The sequence below is a fragment of the Conger conger genome, chromosome 3 (assembly GCF_963514075.1).
Source record: "Conger conger chromosome 3, fConCon1.1, whole genome shotgun sequence".
Classification (NCBI taxonomy): domain Eukaryota; kingdom Metazoa; phylum Chordata; class Actinopteri; order Anguilliformes; family Congridae; genus Conger; species Conger conger.
This window is the reverse complement of record NC_083762.1, coordinates 43845956-43870543: the sequence shown is the minus strand read 5'-3', so window position 1 is coordinate 43870543 and position 24588 is coordinate 43845956. Positions and strand designations below refer to the sequence as shown.

At 43.6% G+C, this 24588-nt stretch overlaps 1 protein-coding gene across 1 annotated transcript in view; it reads left to right on the top strand.

The window, feature by feature from the left end:
- The window catches only part of agps (alkylglycerone phosphate synthase), a 55748-nt gene extending 33675 nt beyond the window's left edge, over window positions 1-22073 (top strand). The window contains exons 13-20 of the mRNA XM_061236403.1: window positions 714-790; window positions 892-1004; window positions 2195-2264; window positions 2664-2725; window positions 6391-6480; window positions 9624-9723; window positions 10298-10355; window positions 19736-22073. Coding sequence (XP_061092387.1) covers window positions 714-790; window positions 892-1004; window positions 2195-2264; window positions 2664-2725; window positions 6391-6480; window positions 9624-9723; window positions 10298-10355; window positions 19736-19857 — 692 coding nt within the window. The 3' untranslated portion in view covers window positions 19858-22073. The remainder of the gene's footprint in view (window positions 1-713; window positions 791-891; window positions 1005-2194; window positions 2265-2663; window positions 2726-6390; window positions 6481-9623; window positions 9724-10297; window positions 10356-19735) is intronic.
- The last annotated feature ends 2515 nt before the right edge of the window (window positions 22074-24588 follow it).

Genomic DNA, 24588 nt, shown 5'->3' with positions numbered 1-24588 from the left:
GCACAATCGCATAGAAGCAAATAACTTATTTATTGGCAAGCTAGATATGTTGTTATTTGATTATGCTTTATATATGACCTTATATGTGAGTGATCATTTTTGTGCACATTTCGCTATGTTTATATATTAAGTAAAATAAGATAATTTGCTTTTTGTAATTGCCATGAAGTTCAATTTGTGATGTGCAGTGTTTGAGTTTTTTATTTTATGATTTTTTTAAATCCATTGGCCTACTTATGAAACAAAGCTGCAAATTTTGTTTGAGAGACGTGCAGGGATGAAGTAATAAACTTTCAGAGCGCTTTGTTCCTCTTCCTCCACTGCGAATGGTAAATTTCACATGTCTGTTCCCGTCTTTTTGGTTGTTGTAGCCGCTTTTATCGTCCAATCAGGAATAAATCAAAACGTGCCAGTGAGGGAGACGGATATCGCCGTGTCGACCCGACTTCCCGTCATTGATTTATTGGCGCTTTCCTTGGCAGCGACTTGCCATCTGCAGTTATTTGAATGCTACGTTTTATTTTCCTCCTATTGTTTAACACCCAAATAAATCTGACATCCTAGCACGTTTTATAAATATCTGGAGGAAACCAGCAAGAGATGGCTGATTCAAATATAAGACTGAAAGGAATATTGGTGTGCTAATGAAATTGTACTCTGAATGAACCCTCCCTCATCTAAGAGAATTTGCTTCTTTGTTTATGTCTTTGAAGGTCATGCCCTGAAGCCTCAGGTTTCATCAATATTCACGTCTTTTCTGGATGGTCTAAAGAAATTCTACATCACAAAGGTACAGTTACTGCTGTCCTGAAAATATATAGGCATTTATGTATATGTATGTAAGGCTGAAGTTGAAATGAAACTGTCCTTCTACCATGCTCTCCACTTCAGTTCAAAGGGTTTGACCCCCACCGCCTGTGTGTGACCACCCTACTGTTTGAGGGCGATCGGGAGAGAGTCCTGCAGCATGAGAAACAAGTCTATGACATCGCAGCCAAATTTGGGTGAGAAAGAAACTCTCTCACAATGCAAAACTGTTGTGCAAAACTGTTGAACCCCACACTATTTCACCTGAGTACTCCAGCCAGGGAGAGACACCCTTAGTAACTACAGCCAGGGAGAGACTCCCTCAGTAACTACAGCCAGGGAGAGACACCCTCAGCAACTACAGCCAGGGAGAGACTCCCTCAGCAACTACAGCCAGGAAGAGACTCCCTCAGTAACTACAGCCAGGGAGAGACTCCCTCAGTAACTACAGCCAGGGAGAGACTCCCTCAATAACTACAACCAGGGAGAGACTCCCTCAATAACTACAGCCAGGGAGAGACTCCCTCAATAACTACAGGCAGGGAGAGACTCCTTCAGTAACTACAGCCAAGGAGAGACACACTTATGTCCCAATAAAAATGACTGAATTCAGTATCAGTCATCACCACCACCGGCCCTAGACTGCCATTACAGTCAAGGCATAAACAAACTGGTGGGGATAGTGTCTTTAGCGGCTGTGCTTCCATGCACAGGCAAGTGAGGGTATTCAATTTCTGTGACGGGGTGTAGATGATAAAGGAAAGTTCAGGGGCAGCAGATTAGTGAGGGATGGGAGCCCCATGGCTTTGGAAAAGTCCAAAGGTCAGTCAAGAAGTGCAGAGAGGGGATAATATGACTTTGCTCTTTTCTGGCCTGTCTTTTCTGTAGATATATTATGTTGTTTTAAAAAAAAAATGTTTTTTTCCTTTGAAACTGTTGGTATTACTGACATTCACTTTCAGTTGTCACTGCTCGCTGGACTGCATCAGATCTCCTGGCCTATGTTGACTATCAGAACGGCTTAAATGCAGAATGAGAAGTTGGGTTTAGCATCTTGTGATTTGATTCTTTTTCCTTTTTATTTTCTAAGTCTTTTATGAAATTAATCTTTGCTCTGTAGGAGGGGGTGATTTATTGGGTTATCTTAGTAAGCTAATCAATGAGGCAGTTTCAAGCAAGGTGGTCACAACCAGCTTTCGGTGGCAAACGAGTCCCAGAGCCCGGAAGCTTCTGTGCAGTCCGGCCGATGATGGACACCCCGGGGACCTACACGGGAGGTCGGCAGGGCCTCCTAAATCGATCAGTGCGGTGTCTCTGACAGGGCACAGCTGTCTGTCCGGGTGTGAAAGGGGGGGTGTTAAACATTAACCTGGTTATCTGCTTCCAGGGGCCTGGCAGCTGGGGAGGACAATGGGCAGAGAGGCTACATGCTGACCTTCGTCATCGCTTACCTTCGGGTGGGTCACCCTTGCGTCCTCATGCACAAGGCCCCCGCCCCACACCCCAAACGCACCTCTCGCGGGCTGAAAGGACTCTGGTGACCACGTGGTGGCTGAAGCCCATTGGGGCTGAGAGCGGACTGACAGTACTCACATGGAGCACAAAGCCGTGGTCCGGCTGCACCGTTGCCACGGCAGCCGCGGGCCCTGGAATTCTCAGTGCCTGACCTGGTTTGAGGCGCTTGTGAGGAAAGCCATTAATAATGTAGCTTTGTTTAGGGGAGCTGGGCAGTCTTCGCCCGAAGAATCAAAATGGCGCCCTTTCCAGCAGTCACTCAGATTCCTGAAGTCTTCTTCTGAACACGGAATTAGCGCGGTCTGTTTGTGTTTTGGTGCTTACTGTCGTTTTCTCTGCAGGACCTGGGAATGGAGTACTATGTGATAGGAGAGTCTTTTGAAACTTCAGTACCCTGGGACAGGTAATGGAAACAGTGACTTTTTAGAACTCATTTTTTCTAAAAGAAATTTCCACATTTATCCCCTTTTTTATTGATTATTTCCTGATTATTCTTGATTGGGAATGCCAAAAAATTGGTTCCACAATTATTGCCACCCCTGGTTTAATTCTTTGTGCAAACACCCCTGGCAAAGATGACAGCCATGAGTCTTATCCTATAATTTCTGATAAGGTTAGATAACACATTGCAGAACCTTTCAGAATCATTCATATCCTTAGGCTACCCCCCTTTTCAGTTCAGATCCCATGTTTTTCATGGGATTTAAGTCTGGAGACTGAGACAGCCATTGCAGAACATGGTTGTGTTTTAAATTACCCATTACCCGACTTGTGATGGTCAACTACCATCTACTATCAGTGTCTTCTGAATTGACAGTTCTTTGGCTTTTCCCATGCTGATGGTTGACAAAGGGATTTTGCATGCTTTTACACTCTAGCAACCCCACTTTTATACCCTAATGAAACACGATCCAGCGAACATTTAGGATAAAGTTTCCTGTGACCTGCTCCACATAGCAGGTTTTATAAGAGACGAATCCTCTTTCTTCCCATATTAATTCTATCCTTCTACTCCGAATCCTCAGTGAGATACGCTCATTTAAATCATAACTGTCACCAAACTGCCTGGGTCTGATTTGACAAAAATAACTTTTCTATACCAACAAGCTGTTACTATCTCAAACTCAAAACGATCAAACATGTTTTCTAATGATAAGGATTCAAATATTAGAAAGATTTATAGATTTATAATTAGATTATAGAGGATTTTGTCTGCTTTTCTTTTTGCTTCATGGCTCTGATTTGTGAGTGTAACACATAGGGGGAAAAGAGGCAAGAGCGGTTGTCTGACTGTCAGAGAGTTGCCGATATGATCCCCGCCCTGGGTGTGTCAAAGTCTTGAGCCTGAGCAAGACACCTCACCCCCAATTGCTCCCAACTAGCTGGTTGGCAGCTTGCATGGCAGCCTTTCACTGATGGCATGTGTGCGATTGTGTAAATGAGAGAGGCAGTAATTGTAAGCGCTATATAAATGCCATCCATTTTAACATCAACATGTCAAGCATTCTTGCACGTGATGGTCCCACCCACAGAACCCATTGAACCCATTAGTGTGCTGCTTCACTCTCTCGCTTCCTTTTCTCTGATTGTCAGAGGTCTGCTTTGTGCCCCCAAATAAGAAATATTTTAGCTGTAGTTTTCATTGTTTGTTTTCCATTTTTCACTGTACCAATTGCAGAAGGGAGGACACCTCCTTCCCTGTTTGGCTCTACAGCCATAGGGCTGGTGGCCTCAGCCAATGAGGTTCCATGGTGGAAAACAGGAAACTGAGGCAAATGGGCGGGCCCCATTTTGGCTCTCTGAGCTCATCCTCTGCCCCATTAAAGCTTTTTTCTTGTTTCTGTGTTTCTAAGCACCAGTGTCAATCATAGCACATAGTGACTGTGACACTGCTCCCTGACTGGTGGAGCGATGACAGGGAGGGGGGAAGAGAGTAAAGTGGAACATAAAGGGGGATTGATGGGTCAGCCTGAGAGAGGGGACAGGGGAAGGGAGAGATGGTCTTCACTCCTGTGAATTGGGGTTAAATGTAGGGTGAACACTTTAAGAATTGACATCCAGCACATTCAGAACCAGCTGTTGTGTGTTATTTATGCAATAACACAAGAAGGAGTGACTTACCGTGAGATATTGTCACTGCTGTGCTGCGTTCGCAGGCAGAAGGCAGGAGGCCGATTATACAACAGTTTTACCAACACATTTATGAATAAATAAATAAAACTTCAAGAACGATACAGTAACCCAGATTCAAACTTGCTTTTATTATGTTGTTTTAAAGACACAACAGAGCACTTCTAAAGTGTTGCTAGGTTACGAGTTTATATCTCTGATACAATGAATCAACCCAACTTGTACATAGCATTTTGGTGTTGTATAATTTCTCTTCTTTTTTTGTTCTGATCTACTGCTTGGTAAAGTCTCTTTTATATTATACTGTCACCCACCCTCTGGTCCTCCTGAAGGACAGTGCTCACAGTCGCATTCTGTAGATGCACAGACACACACACAAACACACACACACACACACACACACACACATAAATGCATACATACATACATACATACATACATACACACATACACACACTCACACACGCATACACATGTATGCACACACACACGCATACGCTCACACACACACTCACACGCTTACACACATGCGCACACACACACACACAGAACACACACACACACACACACACACACACACACACACACACACACACACACACACATGCAGTGTCAGTGCCTCCCCATGCAGCCAGGGGTATAGGCTGCTGAGCAGACTGAGGTATCTGGCACAGTACCGCGCTTGGAGCCCCTGACAACAGCACATATGTGCGAGGGGCCATTATCGCGGCCCCTCGCTCTCCCATTACCCCGGTGCTCCTGCCATTAAGGGCCCCGGCCCGCTCGTCACGCCACGCTGCCCGTCCCCGTAACGGCTGGCTGCGTCCGCGCCGTCTGCTTCTCCCCGCCCTGGGCCACCGAGGACCCCGGCCCCGCTCCCCGAGTCATTACCAAACTGCGGGAGGGGCCGGCTTCCCTCACTGCTTGGAGGCGATGCTCTGTCCCCACAAAAGAGCCGGTCCTCACAATGGTACAGCCGCGTCTCCCCTTCCCAGCGCTCACAGGTCTCGCACAACATGACTGTTTGTATTTCCTTCATGGAATCAGTGTCTCAACAAATACGTGCAGTGCAGATATGTGGTATGTACGGTGTGAGTAATGATTCCAAATTATGGATATTCATTTTATTTTTGATTTCCGCTAACATTAACCCCTTAAGTGTCGCCCCTTTTCTTGACACGCTTGAAAATAACATACACAAAATAATATGGTTACTATTCTTGAACCATTTTGACTACAGGTATGATTCTGGTCTCTTCTGATAGGTAACCCTTTGGGTTTGTTTTCCAAGAATCAGAATTACTCTACATATTACTTAAACAAAGTATCAGAAGCTCAAACACAGTGAAAGTGGAAGCTTTTTTTCTCACTGAAAAGATTTTCAGTTTTTGACTGGAGATAGATCATTGTAGCTATGGCTGGTGTGTTTAGAAACATAATTGAACCAAGTCACAACACTGGACAAATCCCCTTTCCAATTTGAGGACGATATAACCAGAAATTAGCATTCTGCAATGTTTTTTGTAATCTGTCTGGGCTGTTTCCCAAAAAGGACACTGGTTAAGATCAGTGGTATAATGGATTCCAAAGTATCTGTCAATTTTGGCTGACAGTCTGGTTGTCTCTTCCTCAAGGCTGTGACTTGGCTTGGCTTTCAGGCATAGCTCACAATCCACACAGAAATGATTCTGTGACAGCAAAATCAATTTTCTACAATGCCCATGTCAGGACCTCAATCCAATCAAAAATTGTGTCCATGCTGTTAAACTTGACAGGTAGATGCACTAAGTACTGAATCACGGTTGCCAATAATTATGAAACCTTGATTTTGCTTAGATTTATTTTTTATTAAATGAGTGCCAATAATTCTGGAGCCTGCTGTATATTGTTCTATCCTTCTCTAAGTATTTATAGTTGATATGTTATTTTGTTTTGTAGGGTCCTGGATCTCTGCAGGAATGTAAAAGAACGGATTGTGAGAGAGTGCAAAGAGAAAGGCGTCCAGTTTCCTCCCATGTCTACTTGCAGGTAAGTGCTTGACCTGTCGTCACTGTTAGCAGGGTTTGGTGTATCACGCTACCAGATAGAACCAGAGAGGGGCGCTTGTTTCTTCTGTGCTCGATGAGAAAGTGTTTCTCATGGAATGTTCCCATATTTCCTCTCACACATGCCTAGAAGGCATTTGGTCAAAGTATGTATAATTTATTTTCTGAATTTATGTGACTGGGCGCTTGCTTGCTGAAGCGCAATGGCTCTCGAAAAGTCAAAGTCCCAGTGTTACCCTGGAGTGAGATGCTGTTGGTTAAAACCCTTTTGCACTAGCCCCCTAGTGGCCATGATGCTGGTGTCTTGAGACTGTTCGAAGACATTCAGTGCTCCTGCAACCAGTCAGTTTAAAGCACCCCCGCCCAGTCTCATCAAAAACATTCCCAAAAATATTATTTCATCTTCCAAAATTTGTACTCTATCACAGCAAGATGAAGCCTACAATAGCCAGAAGGTATGCCAATACAGCGGTGAAAAATGCTACTCACTGAATTGCTAAATAAACAAGAGCATACGTACATATGTCCTGGTATAATTATACCAGCTCATTCTACTAAATATGGAATAGATATACAATCTTACCATTGGTTTTACCCATAGAGATGTCCCTTTCAAGATTCAGCAGTCGTTTAATGTTTTGCTGCTTGTTATGCCTTATTATGCTTGTTTTAAGTCCCTTCAATTTATTCTGGTTTGATTGTTCTTTTTATGCAGTAGAGGACTATATAAGCTTTCCAAGTGTCTAATTGTAAACTTTGAACAACAATTGGAGGCTGAGCCCAACAGTATGAATGCTTGCTTCTGCACAGTATTGTGCAGTCAGCCATATTAGGCAGTAATATACAAGCACTCGTTGAGTGACAAATCTAGGGATGTGACATATCATCAGTTTTTGTAAATGTTTAGCAGACCATTTTGTAAAGGTTTAACCATGTAACTGATACTGCTTACACTAGGGGCTGTATCTTATTTATTTTTAATAATGGTATTTTTAAACTTTTTATTTTGAGCCATTCTGATAAATTTTAACATTGTACTGGAAGTCAGATAGCCTACTTGCCTAATTGGCAAATCTACCATATTTTGATATTGTTATATTCACATTGCTGGTCATAGATAACTAGCCTTTGCTAATACTTGCTAATAGCTAGTACAGTGGCATTGTTAGAGTACCCTGGGCATAGTTAGTAGTGTCTCATAGTGGCCCGCTTTGTTAGATTCATACCAATCACTTTCACTCTAATGCTGGTGTAGTGTATGTGTCCACGGGTAGCTCGTTCATGTGTTCATGTTTGATGCACTGGTTTGCCGTGAAGCTACAACATTATCATGGGCTATACTTTCTTAGCTATACTTGCAGGTGAAATACTTGTTAAATTTGAATGTGTATTGATATATGCTAGAGGTTGGGTTGTTAAATCATCCCCAAGCCTGTAATGGCCTAACGCCCCCCCTCCCCCTGTGATTGCCGATAGTCAATTCCATCGGCTGAGAAGACCCCTTCTTTACACATCTACCTAAACAATTATTAACCATTTTCTATCTGTTAATCAATACTTTTTTTCATATTCCATTACAATTATGAAGACTTGTAGTGATGTACAACAACTGAAATGGCTTTCCAACGGCACATCTGAAAGTGGTTCAATCCAGCCGAGGCGTGTTCTCAGTTTATGTGTGTTTATTTACACAGGTTTGGTCCTGTGCAAGAACTGTAAATATCAGAGAAACCAATGGGCTTGTGTGTAGTTGAAACCTTCAGTGTTTTTGGCAGTGTCTTAAAATTAATTTCACGCTCATTGTTTAAAAAAAACATGCAAGAGTGAATGATTACAAATTTAGGTATGTGTACCACAATATGTCACAATGGTATTGCATTCTTTTTCAGTGTGATATCAATGTTTGATCTTAAACCATCATATGAGGAAACTATACATGCTCTCTTAACATCTTTTGCATATGTGGCTCTTTATTTCTACCTAAGTTAGTATTGTAAATGGTCCAAGCATCCTCATTTAAACCGTTTTCCAGGATTCCGTGATTTTGCGAATGCGTTAAACATCCACCTCTGGTGACCTTTGTGAGTCCCCCAGCAGAGACATTGAGGAGTAGCAGGCCTGTGCTCTGGTAGAGAGGCAGGGGGGCAGGGGGGCAGGGGGGCAGGGGGCAGGGGTGCTGGTCAAATGATTATTTTTCAGACGTTAATTTGTCTCGCTCTAGCTGTCTGCCTGCTGAGGGAAGATTGATTTGGCTGTTTAACCTCTGCAGAAAGCCACCATTTCGAGTGATGGAGCAGTGGAAGGCCTTGTGTCCCTGCATGGTCATGCTAGAACAATGCCTCCGAACAGGGCCACTCAGACCAACACACACACACATACCACTTCTGCTTTAACTGGCAGGAATGCCGCTTTTGTAACTGACACTTTTTGTAGGTGTTAGTGTTGTTTGTCCCGAAAGAAATGTAGCAAATTACAGATTTTAACATGGTATCCTTTTTGGCTTGTCATAATTTTGCACGTCGACTGAATACCTTTTACTTCTGAAATTAACTCAGCAATTTTTATGTTCAGACAAACTAGGCTTTGCCAGGCAGTCAGCCAGCCTGTACAAAATGTTTTGGATGTACCAGCCTCAAAAATAGTGTCCCCAATGCCTTTTACAGCAAATATTTTGCAGGATCTGGGGGGTAATTGAGAAGGGAGAGCCTGTAGAGAATCTCTGGCTGTTTAGGTGAATAATTGAAAGTGTATCTTTGCTCATCCAATAAAAGCCTGCTCTTGATGTGCCTTTAATTGCCTGGTAATGTGATGTGATTAAAGGTGATGGATCCATCTCGCCGCCCCCGCGTTCGGCAAAACATTACAAGCGGCGGGGTCAGAGAGAGCAGCGAAAGCCTCCTTCTGAGGGCCACATATTAGGAATTGAGGTGGGGGGGGGTTGTTAAGAGAGGGTTATGCTGCGGGAATCTCAGGGAGTAGTTTCCATGGCAACTGGGGGGGGGGGGGTAGCGGGAGAGTATTCTGCAAAGCATGTTTGACGAAACAAAAGGCATCACCGTTTGTTCCTTTGGAGTCGTTGTGCGATTGGCTTTGCTTCCCGGCTGAAAGCCTTGTTCTCTCCGGCAGAGTGACTCAGACGTATGACGCCGGCGCCTGTGTGTACTTCTATTTTGCCTTCAACTACAGAGGACTCGCTGACCCTGTGCACGTCTACGACCAAGTGGAGGTAAACCGTGGCCTTCGTACCATAGGCAGAACACTGTTAACGGTTTGTTCAACAGGACAAAGAAACTATAACACTGGTGTTGCGTTTCTGTGGGGAAAATAGCACACAATGTATGTAAGGATTCAAAACAAACCCTACAGTATATATACCAAGACCCTCAGCCTGTACATAAGAACATAAAATACATTCAACCCATCTAGATTTGCCATTCTCTTAAAAAGAACTGCTTGCCACCTCTGACCAGCAGTTCTTTGGGTTGCAGAGTTGTCTTAGAACTTATCCTTAGATGGGTGGCTAGCTCTCCCATAGTAAGCTGTGTAGTCTGACAGTGGAGAATAAAAAAGAAATTACAGAAGTTCACATTCGTGTTTGTATGCCATTGATCACACTCCTTTCAATTACCAGCATAAGCTCTTCTTATTGTTCTTTCTGGACATTGTAGATGGTAATATGCACATACCTGCCATACCTTGTTACTGTTGCTAAAAGTGACATTATTTCAATGAACATCCATTTCCTTGTTAAACTTGATTGATAACCTATATTGGTTGAATTCCTGCCCCTGTCTCTACAGCATGCAGCCAGGGAGGAGATCCTTGCCAACGGTGGAAGCCTTTCACACCATCATGGAGGTACAGTATCCCATAATCCTCTACTCCATAGAACCATCTATTTAATATAACCACCTTCACATGTGCAGACGGCCACTACTTTAATACGGAACACCCAACTATTTTGGCTAACCTGCCATACAGAGTACAAGCTCTCTATACAAGACCCCATTGTAGAGAAACAGCTATGAAGGTATAGCTGTTTGGAGAAATACTTTCATTAGCCTTCCTTAGCATGCCAAATGAGGTGGAAAGGAGCTACTTCATTAAGTTGTGTACCTGCAGGTGTTAGGAACAGTGATAGCTAATGTATGTTTTAGAGTAATAACATGAACCTTACAAGACCATAGAAAGTTTTGCTCTGAGCTAACATTCTATTTGTATATCAGGCTAGTTATTTTGTTTGTAGTTGAGTGGGTTTGATCAGTAACTTGGTAACCTGATCGTTCTCTACTCATCAACCTTCAACATTTACCCCCTCTGATATGTAATGTTGTTTTCTATCAAGCTTGTCAGTTCAGTACTTGCTACTGTTCAGGCTGTGGTTTATGAATCACTTACACCCTCGGGTCCTGGGTGGTTTGCTCGGCAATTAAAACCATAACATTTTATTAAAAGAAGGAAAGTATGGATTCTGGCACGCCGCTCCATAACTGTATCTGCGCCCTTATTTCCAGCGAGCTTCAAAAGCCAAATTGTGTGCACCTCAGTCATTACTGGATGCAGAGGCAAGTTCTGTAAGCAGGGCTGCGGTGGCATACTAATGGCAGCAACATAAAAAGTAGATTTGTTTATTTCTGATTGCTTACGTTCCACTTTTCGTTTTTAACAATCTCGTATCGGTTCTTGAGGGCTATAACAGCCTTCCAGGGCCACGGCAACGTGTAACAGTTCACTGGTGAAATGACGTCGCTTTGCATCCAACACCTTGGGGATTCTGGCATCAATCATTAAACGCATTTACGAGGCAATTCTTCAGCAGATGAATCATTAGCGCGCAACTGAGGTGACAGTTGAGGATTAGCGATTGATGAGACAGCTGTGAGTAAAATTTCCTTTTATTTTTTAAATGAAAATTGCTAACGCATAAATCAGCATCTACGGGCTATGGGGATTACTTGGGTTGGACAGCAGTACTAGGAGATGGGTCAGCATCCTGATCATTTAGTGATTTGTTTATCCTTGATAAGGTACCCAAGTCTCATACTAAAATTCAAGTGGTTTTTCCTTTCTGGCTATTAAGGCTGGTTTTTAGAAGTCATTTATGTAGAATTGGTGTCAGTAATCTTGTATTTAGTTGTGAAATCAACATTTATTATCTCTTGTGAATTGTTGGAAAGCATACACTTGTGCTGCTGGGCAGCAGCTGCTTTGGCGAAATCTCTCGTTTGGGGGGGAAAAAGGGATTATTAATCTCAATAACACTACCTGGTGAGTGAAGACAAGGCAAGCTAACATTTGAAATGGGTTTATTCGATAACCTGTCTCTTCGCCCTTAATTCCGCTCACCGCCAACATGTTCAGGAGCAGCGTTGGTGTAAAAGGTTGTTTGAAGGAACTTCATATCAAGCCAAGGGCGTCGCTCTCAGTGTTTTCGGTTCTGGGCTTCGTTCGGTTTAAAGCCGGGCGCCCTGACTGGCCTCCCTTCGGCACTGCTGTTGTTAAACACAGCGGCTCGCTGGCAGTTTCCTTCACGTGACGGAGAGCGGTTCCCACAGAGGAGACAAATGGCCCCGCCACTGCTTTTTTGTTCATTTCGACACAGACAAAATGAAACGTGAAGGGGGGGAAGAAAAGAGCAGCCCTCCCCCTTTGCCCTATCAGGTCTAAATGAAATGGCCACCTTATCTATATTGCCATCCGCCGCGCTGTTTTCACGCATCACCTCTGGCCATAAATCACGGCCGTCACAAACGCGCGTAATGGATCAGCTGGGATATTAAATCGGCATTTCTGAGGTTTTTTTGTTGTTGTTTGTTTTATCGAGGCGGAGTAGGTTTAAAATTAAAAGGTTGTTAATATATAAAAATAAATAAAAAGGAACCGAGTGTAAAGTGTAAACGATGGCGCTTTGATCGGACCGCGTTTCGCTCCTGAGCGTAGGCCTTGCCGCCCTGCGCTTAGTGGAAGAGAGGGGAAGTGTCAGGGGGAGAATGAGAGGAAAGAGGGAGGAAGGTGTGTATGTGCGTGTGCGTGTGTGCATGTGTATGTGTATGTGTGTGCGTGTGCGTGTGCGTGTGTGTGTATGTGTGTGTGTGTGCGTGTGTGTGTGTGTGTGTGTGTGTGTGCGTGTGTGTGTGTGCGCGTGCGCGTGTGTGTGTATTGATGCGGGGCCCCTCTTTGTGAGCGCACTCTGTAATTGTGATTAATAATGGCGGGCCCTGCTATCTGGGTGTGGACAGACCGGTTTGTCTGCCCACAATCACAGCGTGACAAATGGAGCTAGTTTCTCTGGGTTTTGTGTATCAGGAAAAACAGATGTAGTCTGGGAAGGCGAGGTGGGAGGCCACCACAGGAAGTATAAATTATTTTGAACCTGGGTTTACACCAGGCTCCGCTAGCGCTACTGCTGCTGTGTGTGAGTCTCCACCCCCTCGCTCTGCAAACACACGTGACCCAACACTCACTTCACCAGGACGGACAGCGCCTAAATATGTACTCCGCAAATGATTTACTGACTTTTTTGTGCCTCGGAAATTGGAGAAACCGCCTACTGGTCAAGCATTCAGCGAACGCCGCAAAGTAATTGATGGTGATTTTTTTCTGTGAAAAGAAAATCAGATCTTCAGAGCTAGGTGTAGAAATAGTAAAGAGGGAGAAGTACAGCAACTCTTTTTTTGCTTGTTTTATTTTGGTGTACAAATGCATTTGTGATGTTGTTATACTTCATAACAAATTATAGAGATGCATGAAAGCATTATTGCCATTTTTGCTCGATGCAAATACTCGCATTTATGCTCAAACTCTTTTCAATATTCACCATTGAATGTGAGGATATGTGGGAGGGTGCAGTAGTCACAGTGGGCTAATGTAGCAGATTCTTTCAGTTAGTTATTCATTCAGCCGATTCCCATGCGGTCACAAAGGCGCTAAATATGCGTGGGGTTTTTTGACAGTTTATAGCTCCACTCGAGTCACGGTTGCTGTCGGCTTCAGCCTTTGGCGAAGCCGGGAGACGACGGAGCCCTTCTAGGAGGAAACGCGGCGGTTTATTAGGTCGCCAGAGGTGGCCCGGAAAGGTTGCAGCTCATTCATCACGGCGAGAGTGAATTTATCACGGCCGGCGGTTGACTGGAGCGCACGCCACACTGCCCTTTTAACTTTGATACTTGTCTCATCCTATCAGACCGACAAGAGGCCTGCGGTCTGCTCCTTCATCCAGTTCTGGGTCCACATTTGTTACAGTGTGCCACCGCAGTCAGTCCCATGAGCCTCGCTTATCGTCACTTCTGCTCTGCTCGCGTGCTGAGGTAGCGTAGAGGTCTTGTCGGGTTGTTTTCTAGAAAGGTGTTAAACTTCTACATGATAAAGAAAAGTCTAATTTGTATGTGTAATTAGAAAGGTGGAGGTGATTCTCTGGATTATATTTAATGAGAAAAAGGGAAAGGGACCAACGCGTCAAGGTGCAAATCTTCACGAAACCGATCGAACAAAGCATGATGTATCAAATTTGAAGGGCAAAAATGTTTTAAATCTTCCAGTCTTCCAGGTGCAGTTGTACAATCGCATCAAAACAACTGCTCCACTCAGTGAATTATTCTGTTCGGCTCATTACCGAATTTCCCTTCGCAAACTGTGCGCGTTCAGTTTCTTGCGAGCTTTTAGTGTTTACTGTGTCCATCGATTATCCTTCCTTTTAATTACCTTGTCGAGGAAAAAGTTTCTCTTAGTGGTGCAAAAAGTGGAGCCGGACGCCTTGTCGAGTGTTTCGTCTGCCTGGTCAGAAGCCCCGTTAGATTTATTGCAGTAGCAAGGAAAGTGGAGAAAATGTGACAAGATAGATGTGTAAATTATCGCAGTGACAGAGGTAATGATGCACTCCCAGCACCTTCTGTTTCTCCCCCTCCTCTCTCCACGGAGGAAGGGATGGGGACAGGCAGCGGGGGGGAACAGGCCACTTAGTTAAACATTTGGAAGGTGCTGATTGGGTGGCAGGCCCTCTGGTCGTGTCTGGGCGTCTGTGAGGCGGGGAGGGGTGGTGTTTTGGCGAGTTTGGGCGGGTGGGTGACGCAGGCCTCGCCCCGTGCCGATCCCTTCGTCTGTCTCCTCTTGTAAGGGGCACGCGGGGGGCCTGTCGGTCGCATCGGTGGCCTGGTTAACGTGCGTTCAGCGACAGTGGGTGTGTTATCCAAAGGGGCCGCTGTAGGGAGCAGTGTGCAGATCATGTTGGCTCTTCCTAGCGCGCTTCCTCTTTCTGTCACCCAGTTAGCAGAGGAGGCTGGGGGCATCCGCCCTGTTTTGGACCGTGTGAGAACCTATGTGTTATTTTGCTCTTCTTTTTTTTTTTTACTCTTTCATCCAAAGCGACTTGCAGTTGATTAGACGAAACAAGGGATAATCCCCCAGATCGTATCGTGGCAACACTGGCGTTTGAACTACCAACCTTTCAGGTCCCAGTCATGTGCCTTAGCCACTAGGCTACAGGCTGTCTGTAGTTACAGACTGAGCTGGCAGAGTGGGCTCTTGGCCCTCCCTCCTCTGGCCCTCTGGCATCAGGACAGGTACACCATCCTGGAGCATTGTGGGAAACCAACTTCACGTTGTCACAAATGACCCCGTGCCTTGCGGTCAGAGTGCTTCAGTTACAGTTATACGCCGATTCACATTTCGGGCCTGAATCCATCAGTGAGCCCTCAGGTGTGGACTTGATCGCGTAATATGCTCGATTCCAAATCGATTCCTTGCACCGGGAAAAATTTTTTTAGAAAGCATCTTGCATCTCAGCACTCATATAGAAAATTCTGAAGAATGCACATCAGCACCCACGTTTTTCCATCATAATAAAGTCCTTACGCTATTTTGTCTATATCACTGCATTTACCAATATACAATGGCTTGGCTGGATGCTCAGTTGTTTGGGTGGGACGTGCATTATTTTGTGTGCCCGGCTATGAACTAGAGCCTGCAAAAGTTCAATCACCGATTCTAAATGAATCGCTCTGAATGAACCAATATAGTGAAGATTTGTAAGAGCCCAGTAACAGTTGAACTATCAGACTCACAACAGTGTCAGCTTGATGTCCATTTTACTATATACAATGGGTTCCAGAATTATTGGCTCCCAAGTTTTGAAAAACTCATGTCAATGTCAACAGGTATCAGGTAATTTTGACTGACAAACCAAGGGTGAGGCTGTATGTGGACTTTCCAGCAAGACAATGGCCCAAAACATATCGCAAAATCCACACAGAAATGGTTCCGTGAGCACAAAATCTATGTTTGTCTCAGGCACCAGACCTCAGTCTAATTAAAAACCTTTGTGCTGGGTGTCTCGGTGGCGCAGCCTGTAGAGCACTGACCGCATGCTCATTGCGAGCCGCGACGTCAGCGGTTCGAATCCGACCGTCCGACATTTGTCGCATGTCTTCCCCTCTCTCTCGCTCCCATTCTTCCTGTCTCTCTATACTATATACTGTCCAATAAAGCTGAAAAAGGCCTAAAAAATATCTTAAAAAAAAAAAATTAAAAACCTTTGTGCTGCACTGGGGGCAGTTGATATGCACAAATACTAGAATCTGAAGGATCGTGCTAGGATCTCTATTGAGGAATTGTCCAAAATTCCTCCAAATGTGTTCCTGAAACTTACAAGCATAGCAGGAAAAGACTCCATGCTGTTATCCTTGCTGGAGGTGGATGCACCAAGTACTAAACCAGGGGTGCCAATAATGATGGAACCTTGATTATGGTGGAATCAATTTTTTTATTAAACAAATGTTTGATTTTAGTTGGTTCCATTGAAACATGAATAAAGTATTGTATTTTTCACATTTTGAAATTTTTGTTTTGTTTATCTCAATAATTATATTGTCTATATTTAAGGTATTTGTTTTGCATTGCTAGTCAGGGGTGCCAATAATTCTAGAGCCCACAGTATATCTATTGTAGTTATAACTTGACTATGCTTAGTTTCACCTTGGTTTTGAATATAATTCAGTAGCTGACTAGGCAATTATCCATGATAACAAACATGCTGTGAGACCATTTTGACTCAGGTAACCGAGAAAGATTCGAGAGAAACGTTCGTTGCTAAGTGGTATAGGGTATGGGTTATTTGCTGGAATTCTTAAGTAACATATTTTGAAATGCATGTTTTCAAAATGCAGTGTAATGCTCAGGCATTATCCCTCTTATACAACAGCTTGCCAACAAAAAGCTCAATTGCAGTTAAAACATGTTTCCAAATACAGTATGTATTTGCTTTATTCTATTTACATTAGAAGAAGAGATATCCAATATTTTAACGCATATATTCTTTTTTTTCATATGAATATTATGTGACTGTTTTCTTTAACCCGCATGATAAATGAATGAATTGAGCCCAGTTCCAACACATGCCTAGCCTTCATGAGAAAATAAAAAAGATTGAGAAGCACGTATCCGACGGGTGATCAATCATTCCATTACTCGTGCCCGTCCCCAGTGTAGAGCTACCAGACCTACAGGCGTGTGAGGGGGGAGATGACTGGAACTGTGATTTCTGGCTGCCCTACCTCAAGCGCTCTTTTTCTGTGTGGCATTGAGCGCCATTTGCAGTAACGTCCACAGATCTTAGTCTCCGGTTTGTTTCCTTTTAACCTTTTGCAAATGCGTACGGGTTGAGTTAACATGCCATATAATTCTGGTTTTGAATGTTGTTTGATGTGGAAACGTCAGTCTCCCCTCTCTATTAAACATTTAGTGTTTTTCTCTGAACCGTCTCTTATTTCAGGCTAGTTCCTGTGAAGTTGTCTGGGTAAGGAGTCTCATATAGTCTATTTGTCCTGGCTGTAGAGCACCTATTTGATCCTCTTTTTGTTTAAGCTGGCTTGTAGCATGTTGGCTATTTTTGTTTATGCTATATAAGTCTTTGGCATTAATGAAGCTTGCAGGTCCTGTTTGAAATTCAATAGAACATTTGCAACACGTTTACATGGCTAAATTACATGGTGAAAGGTTGCTCCCGTATGGAGTACTACGTGGCCTGAGAACCCTCCCTCAGCTGGGCACCGACGTTTCCCTTTCCTTTGGCAAGAGCGGAGAGGAGGCAGGGTGGGGAAGGAGTGAGCCACATCGCCGTGGTGCGTAGCTCGTGTCTGGCTGCGGGCAGGAGGGCAAAGTGGCGCTCCGCTTCTGTCAGCTCGCATCAGCGAGACGGAGGGTTTTCTGAGGCCTCGGCCTCTTCTCTGTCCGTCACGCAGCCAGCGCGCATTACTGAAGCCTTCGGGACTTTCACCCGCCCTATCTACCGCGCGTGTGTGTCTGTGTGTGTCTGTGTGTGTCTGTGTGTGTCTGTGTGTGTCTGTGTGTGTCTGTGTGTGTCTGTGTGTGTATGTGTTCTAAAACAGAGTTAACAGTTATAAACAGAAGACTGTTCCCATTGCCCAATCAAACCTCATACTATTCCGTTGTCAGTTGACAGCACAGAGACTTAAACAGTGTAAGATTTGCCGGCTTCTGACTGTCAGAATAATATCCGATATCTGAACTGTATAACCGATTCCAGAGATTAATCAGTTTTTAATTTATTGTATTTATACAGATTTACACAGGTTACCCAAGAAGATATTTTCATTATGTTGCCATTTTAGCGCATTTAGAGTCTCTCCCCTAAATCACGCCGTGGTGGAGATCGATGCAGTTTCCTCCTGGTCTTCTGTGTAGAGCCAAAATGGAAGAACAGCTCATCTATTGCCGTGTTTCACAGGAATGGATGAGAGAATGTGGGAAAATACCACAAGAACCATTTAGATTTTTTTAAACGTTCTATGTGTAGCATTTTACTGGATGAATCTACAAATTGCTTTTACCCAGGAGACTGCGTTCAGAACCCTACTCCACCCCATTAAAGCATTCTCCTCTTATGACTAATGTGAATATTCCGCTTGCTAAGGTCTTGCAATGCTGGTGCTTATTCACTTCAGATCAGAAGCTGGCCAGAAAAAAAAAAAAAAAAACATTTAAAGATTTATTCACGAGACTGGCGTGTTCCTGTTCATGTCGGCGCTAATTAACGGTTATTTTAGGCTTTTAGTATCGACTTGTTTGCTCTGGATAGCAGATGGGGCCCATAAGGAAAATCCAGGAATAGAATGGGTCTTTTTTTTTTGGTTTGATGAATGTACTCATGGCTACATTTGTCCTCTTGGTTATTATATTGTTACAATAGTACCATGGATGCTGATTAGTGTTAATGGTCTCTTATTTCAAGCAGTGCTGGGGGAAGCACAGGCAAAATGAATGCGCAGGAAGTTTTTCTGCTGCCTGTAGCTTCCAAATTGCACGCATTTGAAGTAATCGTTTCCAAACTGTCGCTCGCGATAACAATGCTTTTCCTGGGAATATTGTGCAGAGGAAGAACACGCCACGTCTTGCATTCTTTTCAAGGTGCAGGGCATTGTGGGAAACCTGCTGAAAGAGGAGGGGAGAAGGCTTGTCAGGAGAGACGTAGGTCTCACCCCGGCAATTCTGTCTCTAATGAAGGGCCTTGGAAAGGGGAAAAGGGGGGATTTCTCCGGCACTTTCCGCTGCGCAGGGTTCGGCTGTAGAGCCGTTGCCCAGGGCAGCAGTTGGCGTGCGTCGGTAGCCAGGGATACATACGGTCTGGCAGAGACGCGCCCAAGCTGGAGCATCGGCGGACAGCTGGCATAGCGTTGGGCATCAGAGCGCGGCGAAACGGTGGCACCTATCCAGGGTGGTGCCAGGTGGCCGCTGTGTCCCGCCATCGCCATTTTTCACCCCGCCGCGGGAACGGGCCGTGGCAACAACCACTGTCTCCCCCCGGGAAGAACACGCTCCGCACGAGGCGTGCGCTGGCCGGCTCAGCCTGCCCAGCCTGCCCCAGAATGGCCGCTGTCAATGCAGCGGTCTCTGCGTTCGTGAGTCCCCCTCCTCCTGCCTGAACCCCCCCTCCTCGCTCCGGGGGGGGGGGGGGGGGGGACATGGCACGCGGCGACCGGACGCTCCACTGGGAACGCACAGAGCCTAATGAGTTTGATAGTCTGCTGGGCTCCATAAATCACGGCATGCAAAACATTTCTCCGTTCTGAATAAGAGCATTTATCACCCACTGTTTACTCACTCACTCCCGTAAGATTGATTGGCTCCCAGCAGCCTGCCGAACACTCAGGCACTTCGAGTTTGTTTTTGTTTTTTTTCTGTTTTTGTTTCATTCCCCCCCCCCTCTCTCTCCTGTCATCTTTCAGTGGGGAAGCTACGGAAGCAGTGGATGAAGGAGTCTATCTCGAACGTGGGTTTGGGCATGCTCAAATCCGTCAAGGACTTTGTGGACCCGGACAACATCTTTGGCAACAGGAACCTCCTGTGATTCTCCGTTCGTGCCACGACAAAAAAATGTATGTCCTTTTCTCAATATCCAGTGGCATTGGAAATAACAAATGACAAGCTGTTAATCGATTCAAATGGTGTCTGTCGCCCTTTTGCCGCTAAAAAGGAAAGCCATGTTTGTACTGAGCAGCATTGCTGCCGACCACGATACTAAGACTCTTCCCTAATTCAGCTTGTTGCCGTGTTTCACAAAAACCTGAATACAAACCTTTCTCTGCAGGCTATTGTGTCACCAAGGCAAACGTGTCGTTTAAAAAGTCACATAGTCTCTTCTGAAACTGTACTCATGTACTCTCTCCAAATTCATTGACTGATCACCAGACAGAAAATGAAAGCGTGAAACATTAAGCATCGTTCATTTCAGCAGCATCTCCAAGCTGAGACGTGATAAATGAATAGTTTGGAACACATGGTGCAAGCGGTCAGTACCAGTTCATTATGCTTATCCCAATGAAGACGTTTATACGTCTCCATAATGTTTGCGTCTTTTTTCATTCGTTTTATATGCTTTTTCATAATGTAATGTTCCAGAATCACTTGTGTTCGCCATTATTGTAGCGTTACTGAAAAAAATCTTTTTCTAAAGTACTGTGCCTTTAAGATCTCTGCCTTTCCTCTATCTGCCACACGCCATGTGAAGTGTTTACTCGCCTTGTTTGTGCTTCGCGCCCAACTCCTCTCGAAATCATTACCGCACGTTGTCTTGGGCTGGAAAGCCGGTCACGGTTTAGCAACATTCATCACAAAGGCGAGTGACGCCGTGAATCCTGCAGCCGAAGCCTTGTAGCCCCCGTCGTTCCGTGACTGTTTTCTTTAAACCGCTTTAAAGTCTGAAGAACTTCACCTGAAAGCATTCTGTTTTATTCACGGTATCCCTCGGTTTAGCTCAACCCGGTTCATGTACACATATGTTTCATGTCGCCCTTACTACTGCCAATGGACAAAAGCAAGTGCTGCTGTTGACTGGGTTGATTTTATTTAGTTTTTTTTATTGTTTTCGCCCCGACGGGTAGGCATTTGTTTGTGTAGTTTTCGATGTTAAGTTCATAAGTCCATGATCCTTGCTTTGTCACACAGCAGACGGTGTTTTGAGATGAAGCCAGGTGTCTTCTTGCATTGCATTTACTTTAGTGTGAACATGTCTGCAGAGAACTCACCTGAATTAGTGTCACAGTACACATGTTTGTACCAAAGACATTTAGATGCACCACTATCTACAGTCCCTCACAAATCAAATTTTATCATATGTATATGTTTGTATGTGCTGTACAGTATCTACATTATACATGAAGATGTGAACTATATATATACATATATGTATATGTATATATACTATATACTATATACAGTCTATATATGCAAGAAGCTAGACTATAATGGTTGATCTTTAAAAAAGATCTTTAAAAAGTAAAATATATTGGTAATTGTGACTGTTATTGTAATAACTACACATACCTGTCAGTCATTTTCATATTACACAAAACTTTCTTAAAGCCCTGTATGTACATTTCTAGCAACAACTTTGAATGAAGTTGATCCCTTTGCTCCAAATGTGTCCTAGTGAGCCAGCCTGATTGATGCTCTGCTGATTAGAATTTTTACTGAATTTGCACCCATTTTATCTTTTACTTAGATCAAATGTTATTTTTGCCTGTACCAACCAATGAATATGCAGATGATTCTCACATTTTAGTATGTTATTTTTATGTTATCATATATTGGCCACAACCGCAAACCCAAAAACCAGTAATCCTGATGGAAGGTGCTAGAATAAGATGTAACATAATGTGTCCTGATGTTAATAGATTTAGTACCTTTTACTGCACTCTTCCTGTGTTATGCTTAAGTGCGTTGCCTTATGGTTATATACAGTGGATAGTATCCCCCCCTTTTGCGTCCATCTGTCCACAAGTGTCTGTCACTTGTCTGAATTCTTGTACAATGTCCTAGTGAAGCTCCAATGAAGGAAGTGTTTGGCCTGAAGCCAACTTAAAAGCCATTTTCTAAAGGTTCCTACTTTTGCTTCTAAATCCAGTTTGAAATTGAATAAATAATTATTTGAGAGCTTGAAATCAGAATGTTATCAATGTTTTTTTTGTTTTGTTATTTTGTTATTTTTCCAATTGTTGTGATAATGTATTAACATTGCAGTACATTTTTGTCAATAACATTGGTGCAATAAATGACTTGATAAAATCAGAATGGTATTGTCTTTTGTGTGTTTTCTCTGCTGATGTTTAGAGGAACAAGGTGTAAATTGGCATAGATTCAAAAACCTAAAATAAGATAAGTCTCCCTCAATCCCTGATGCTGATGGCCTGTGTTCTTGCAGAGGCAGATCTACCTTAATGGTAAACTAACTTAAACCTCAATCTAAGAAGAGCTGAATGGCCAGTTTTCATGTCATGGGGTCATGGGATCAAGGCTCATCTTTGGGCACGTGCTGCGAGAGGCACTCCTGAAGGGACAAACGTGTTCTTTCCCACCAAAGAAAATTAAGACCGTTGCATCCTGTTATAGCAGGGAAATAGTTTTGTGCGGTTTCCTATATTGGTGTCAAGTGTTACGACACTGTTGTTACAACAGTGAGTTACAAATATGTGTTTACATCATTCAATGAATGCCGATATACTGTACATGCTGGTTCTCTTGAATATGAAACCGCTCACACCAATCAGAGTGGGACACAAGCATGCGTAGCATATGCTGCAGAAGAAAAAAGGTTTTTCTTGGCCTCAGCTCCCTTATTCTGCAGCAGTCTGCTGGCCTGTCCTATTTGTTTGCTGCTGTTAGGAAGTGAATAGCATTCAAACAAAGAAGTCTGATGAGAATGCTCATTAGTTTACCAATATGTATCAATGAGAGATCCTGTATAGTAACATAATAGTATACTGGTAATTATATGCACCAACTACTTTACTGCTAGTCAAAAATACCATCAGTGTACAGAAACTATGTTAAAAAAACTATGATTATAATTGATAAAACTATAATTTTTTATCATTAAAAAACAAGAAGGCATACATTTGTTGGGGGGGGGGGGGTTCTACATGACAGCTTCTGATTTGCCTCCACTACTTTGTTTTAACTGTCAATTCCACGATTTATAAATTATAAATTAAGTGTTGATTAAATGGTTTTGCTTTTGGTTTGGTTCCTTAACTGTCTTATGAATGACTGACTGTTTCATAGGAAATTCCCTCAGTGACCACTTTATCACAGTATGTACACCTGCCTGTTAATGCACATATCCTGCTCCTCCTAACTATAATAATGTGGCTGCAAGTCAATATAAAGTATAAAGCATGCAGACTTTGTGAAGAGGTTTGGTCAGAAATTTTAATGGGCAAGATGCGTGATCTAAGCAACTTTAACTATGGTATGATTGTCGGTGCCAGATGTGGTGGTTCCAGCATCTCAGAAACTGCTGCCCTCCTGGGATTTTCATGCACTGCAGTCTCCATAATTCACAGAGATCGGTGCGATAAACAAAACGCATCCACATTCCGTGGGTGAAAACACCTTGTTAATGAGAGAGGTCAGAGAATAATGGGCTGATTCATTCAAGCGAACGGAAAGGCCACACTTGCTCAAATAACAGCTGTTAACAACAGTGGTGTGCAAAAGGGCATCCCTAAATGCATAACGTCAAAGCTCGGAGCAGATGGGCTACTGCCACAGAAGACCACCAGGTTCCACTCCTGTCCGCTCAGAACAGGATGATGAGTATACTGTGGGCACATGATCATCAAACCTTGACAATTGAAGACTGAAGAAAACGTTTCCTGGTTGGACAAATTCCCATTTCTTCTTGAGATGCAGATGCTATCGTCGGAATTGGGCATAAACAGCGTAAATCCATGGATTCATCCTGCCTTCTGTCAATGGTGCAGTCTGGTGGTGATGGTGTTATGGAGTGGGGAATGTTTTCTTGGCACTTATTAGGCACATAGTAGGCTCCTTAATACCAGTTGAGCAGCATTTGAATGCCACAGCATACTGTACCTAAGCATTACTGCTGGCCATTTGCATCCCTTTCTGACCACAGTCTACTTTTTTCAAATGGATACTTCCAGAAGAATATTATGCCAAGTCACATAGTACAGAACACATCACCTCAAGCTGGTTCCAAGAATATGACAATGAAATCAGTTTACCACAGTGACCTGCACAGTCCCCAGATCACAAAATAGCACCTTTAGGGTGACGTGGAATGAGAGGTTTGCAGTATGAATGGCCAGAAAGTACACAGGAACTGTGTGATACTATCAAGTCAACATAGGCCAAAATCTAAGTTGTTCAGGCTGTTCTGGAGGCAAAGGGGGTCCTACCTGGTAATAGTTTACATGTTCCTAATAAAACGGCCACTGAGTGCACATCACCTCATTAGTAACAGAAGTAGTCGTAAAGGGGTGGGGTGATTAAACCAAAGCTTTGTACAGAATCAAGAAAAAAAAAAAAATGAAACCATATGTTGTGCTTCTCAATGTAACCCTTTTGTGCCCTCAGTTTGTTGAGGACAGGCTAAATAAGTTGCTTACCATCTGGAGCATTCAAAATGATCAATTTCTCTTGTACCTGCATCAATTTACCTGATATACATAGTTATGCTGCATATAATAAGCTTCAAAATTGCAGGTGCTCTGAGATTTAATCAACACACTAGGTAGGTGCCTTTGATTGTTTTCTAATTAAATCGAAAACAATAATC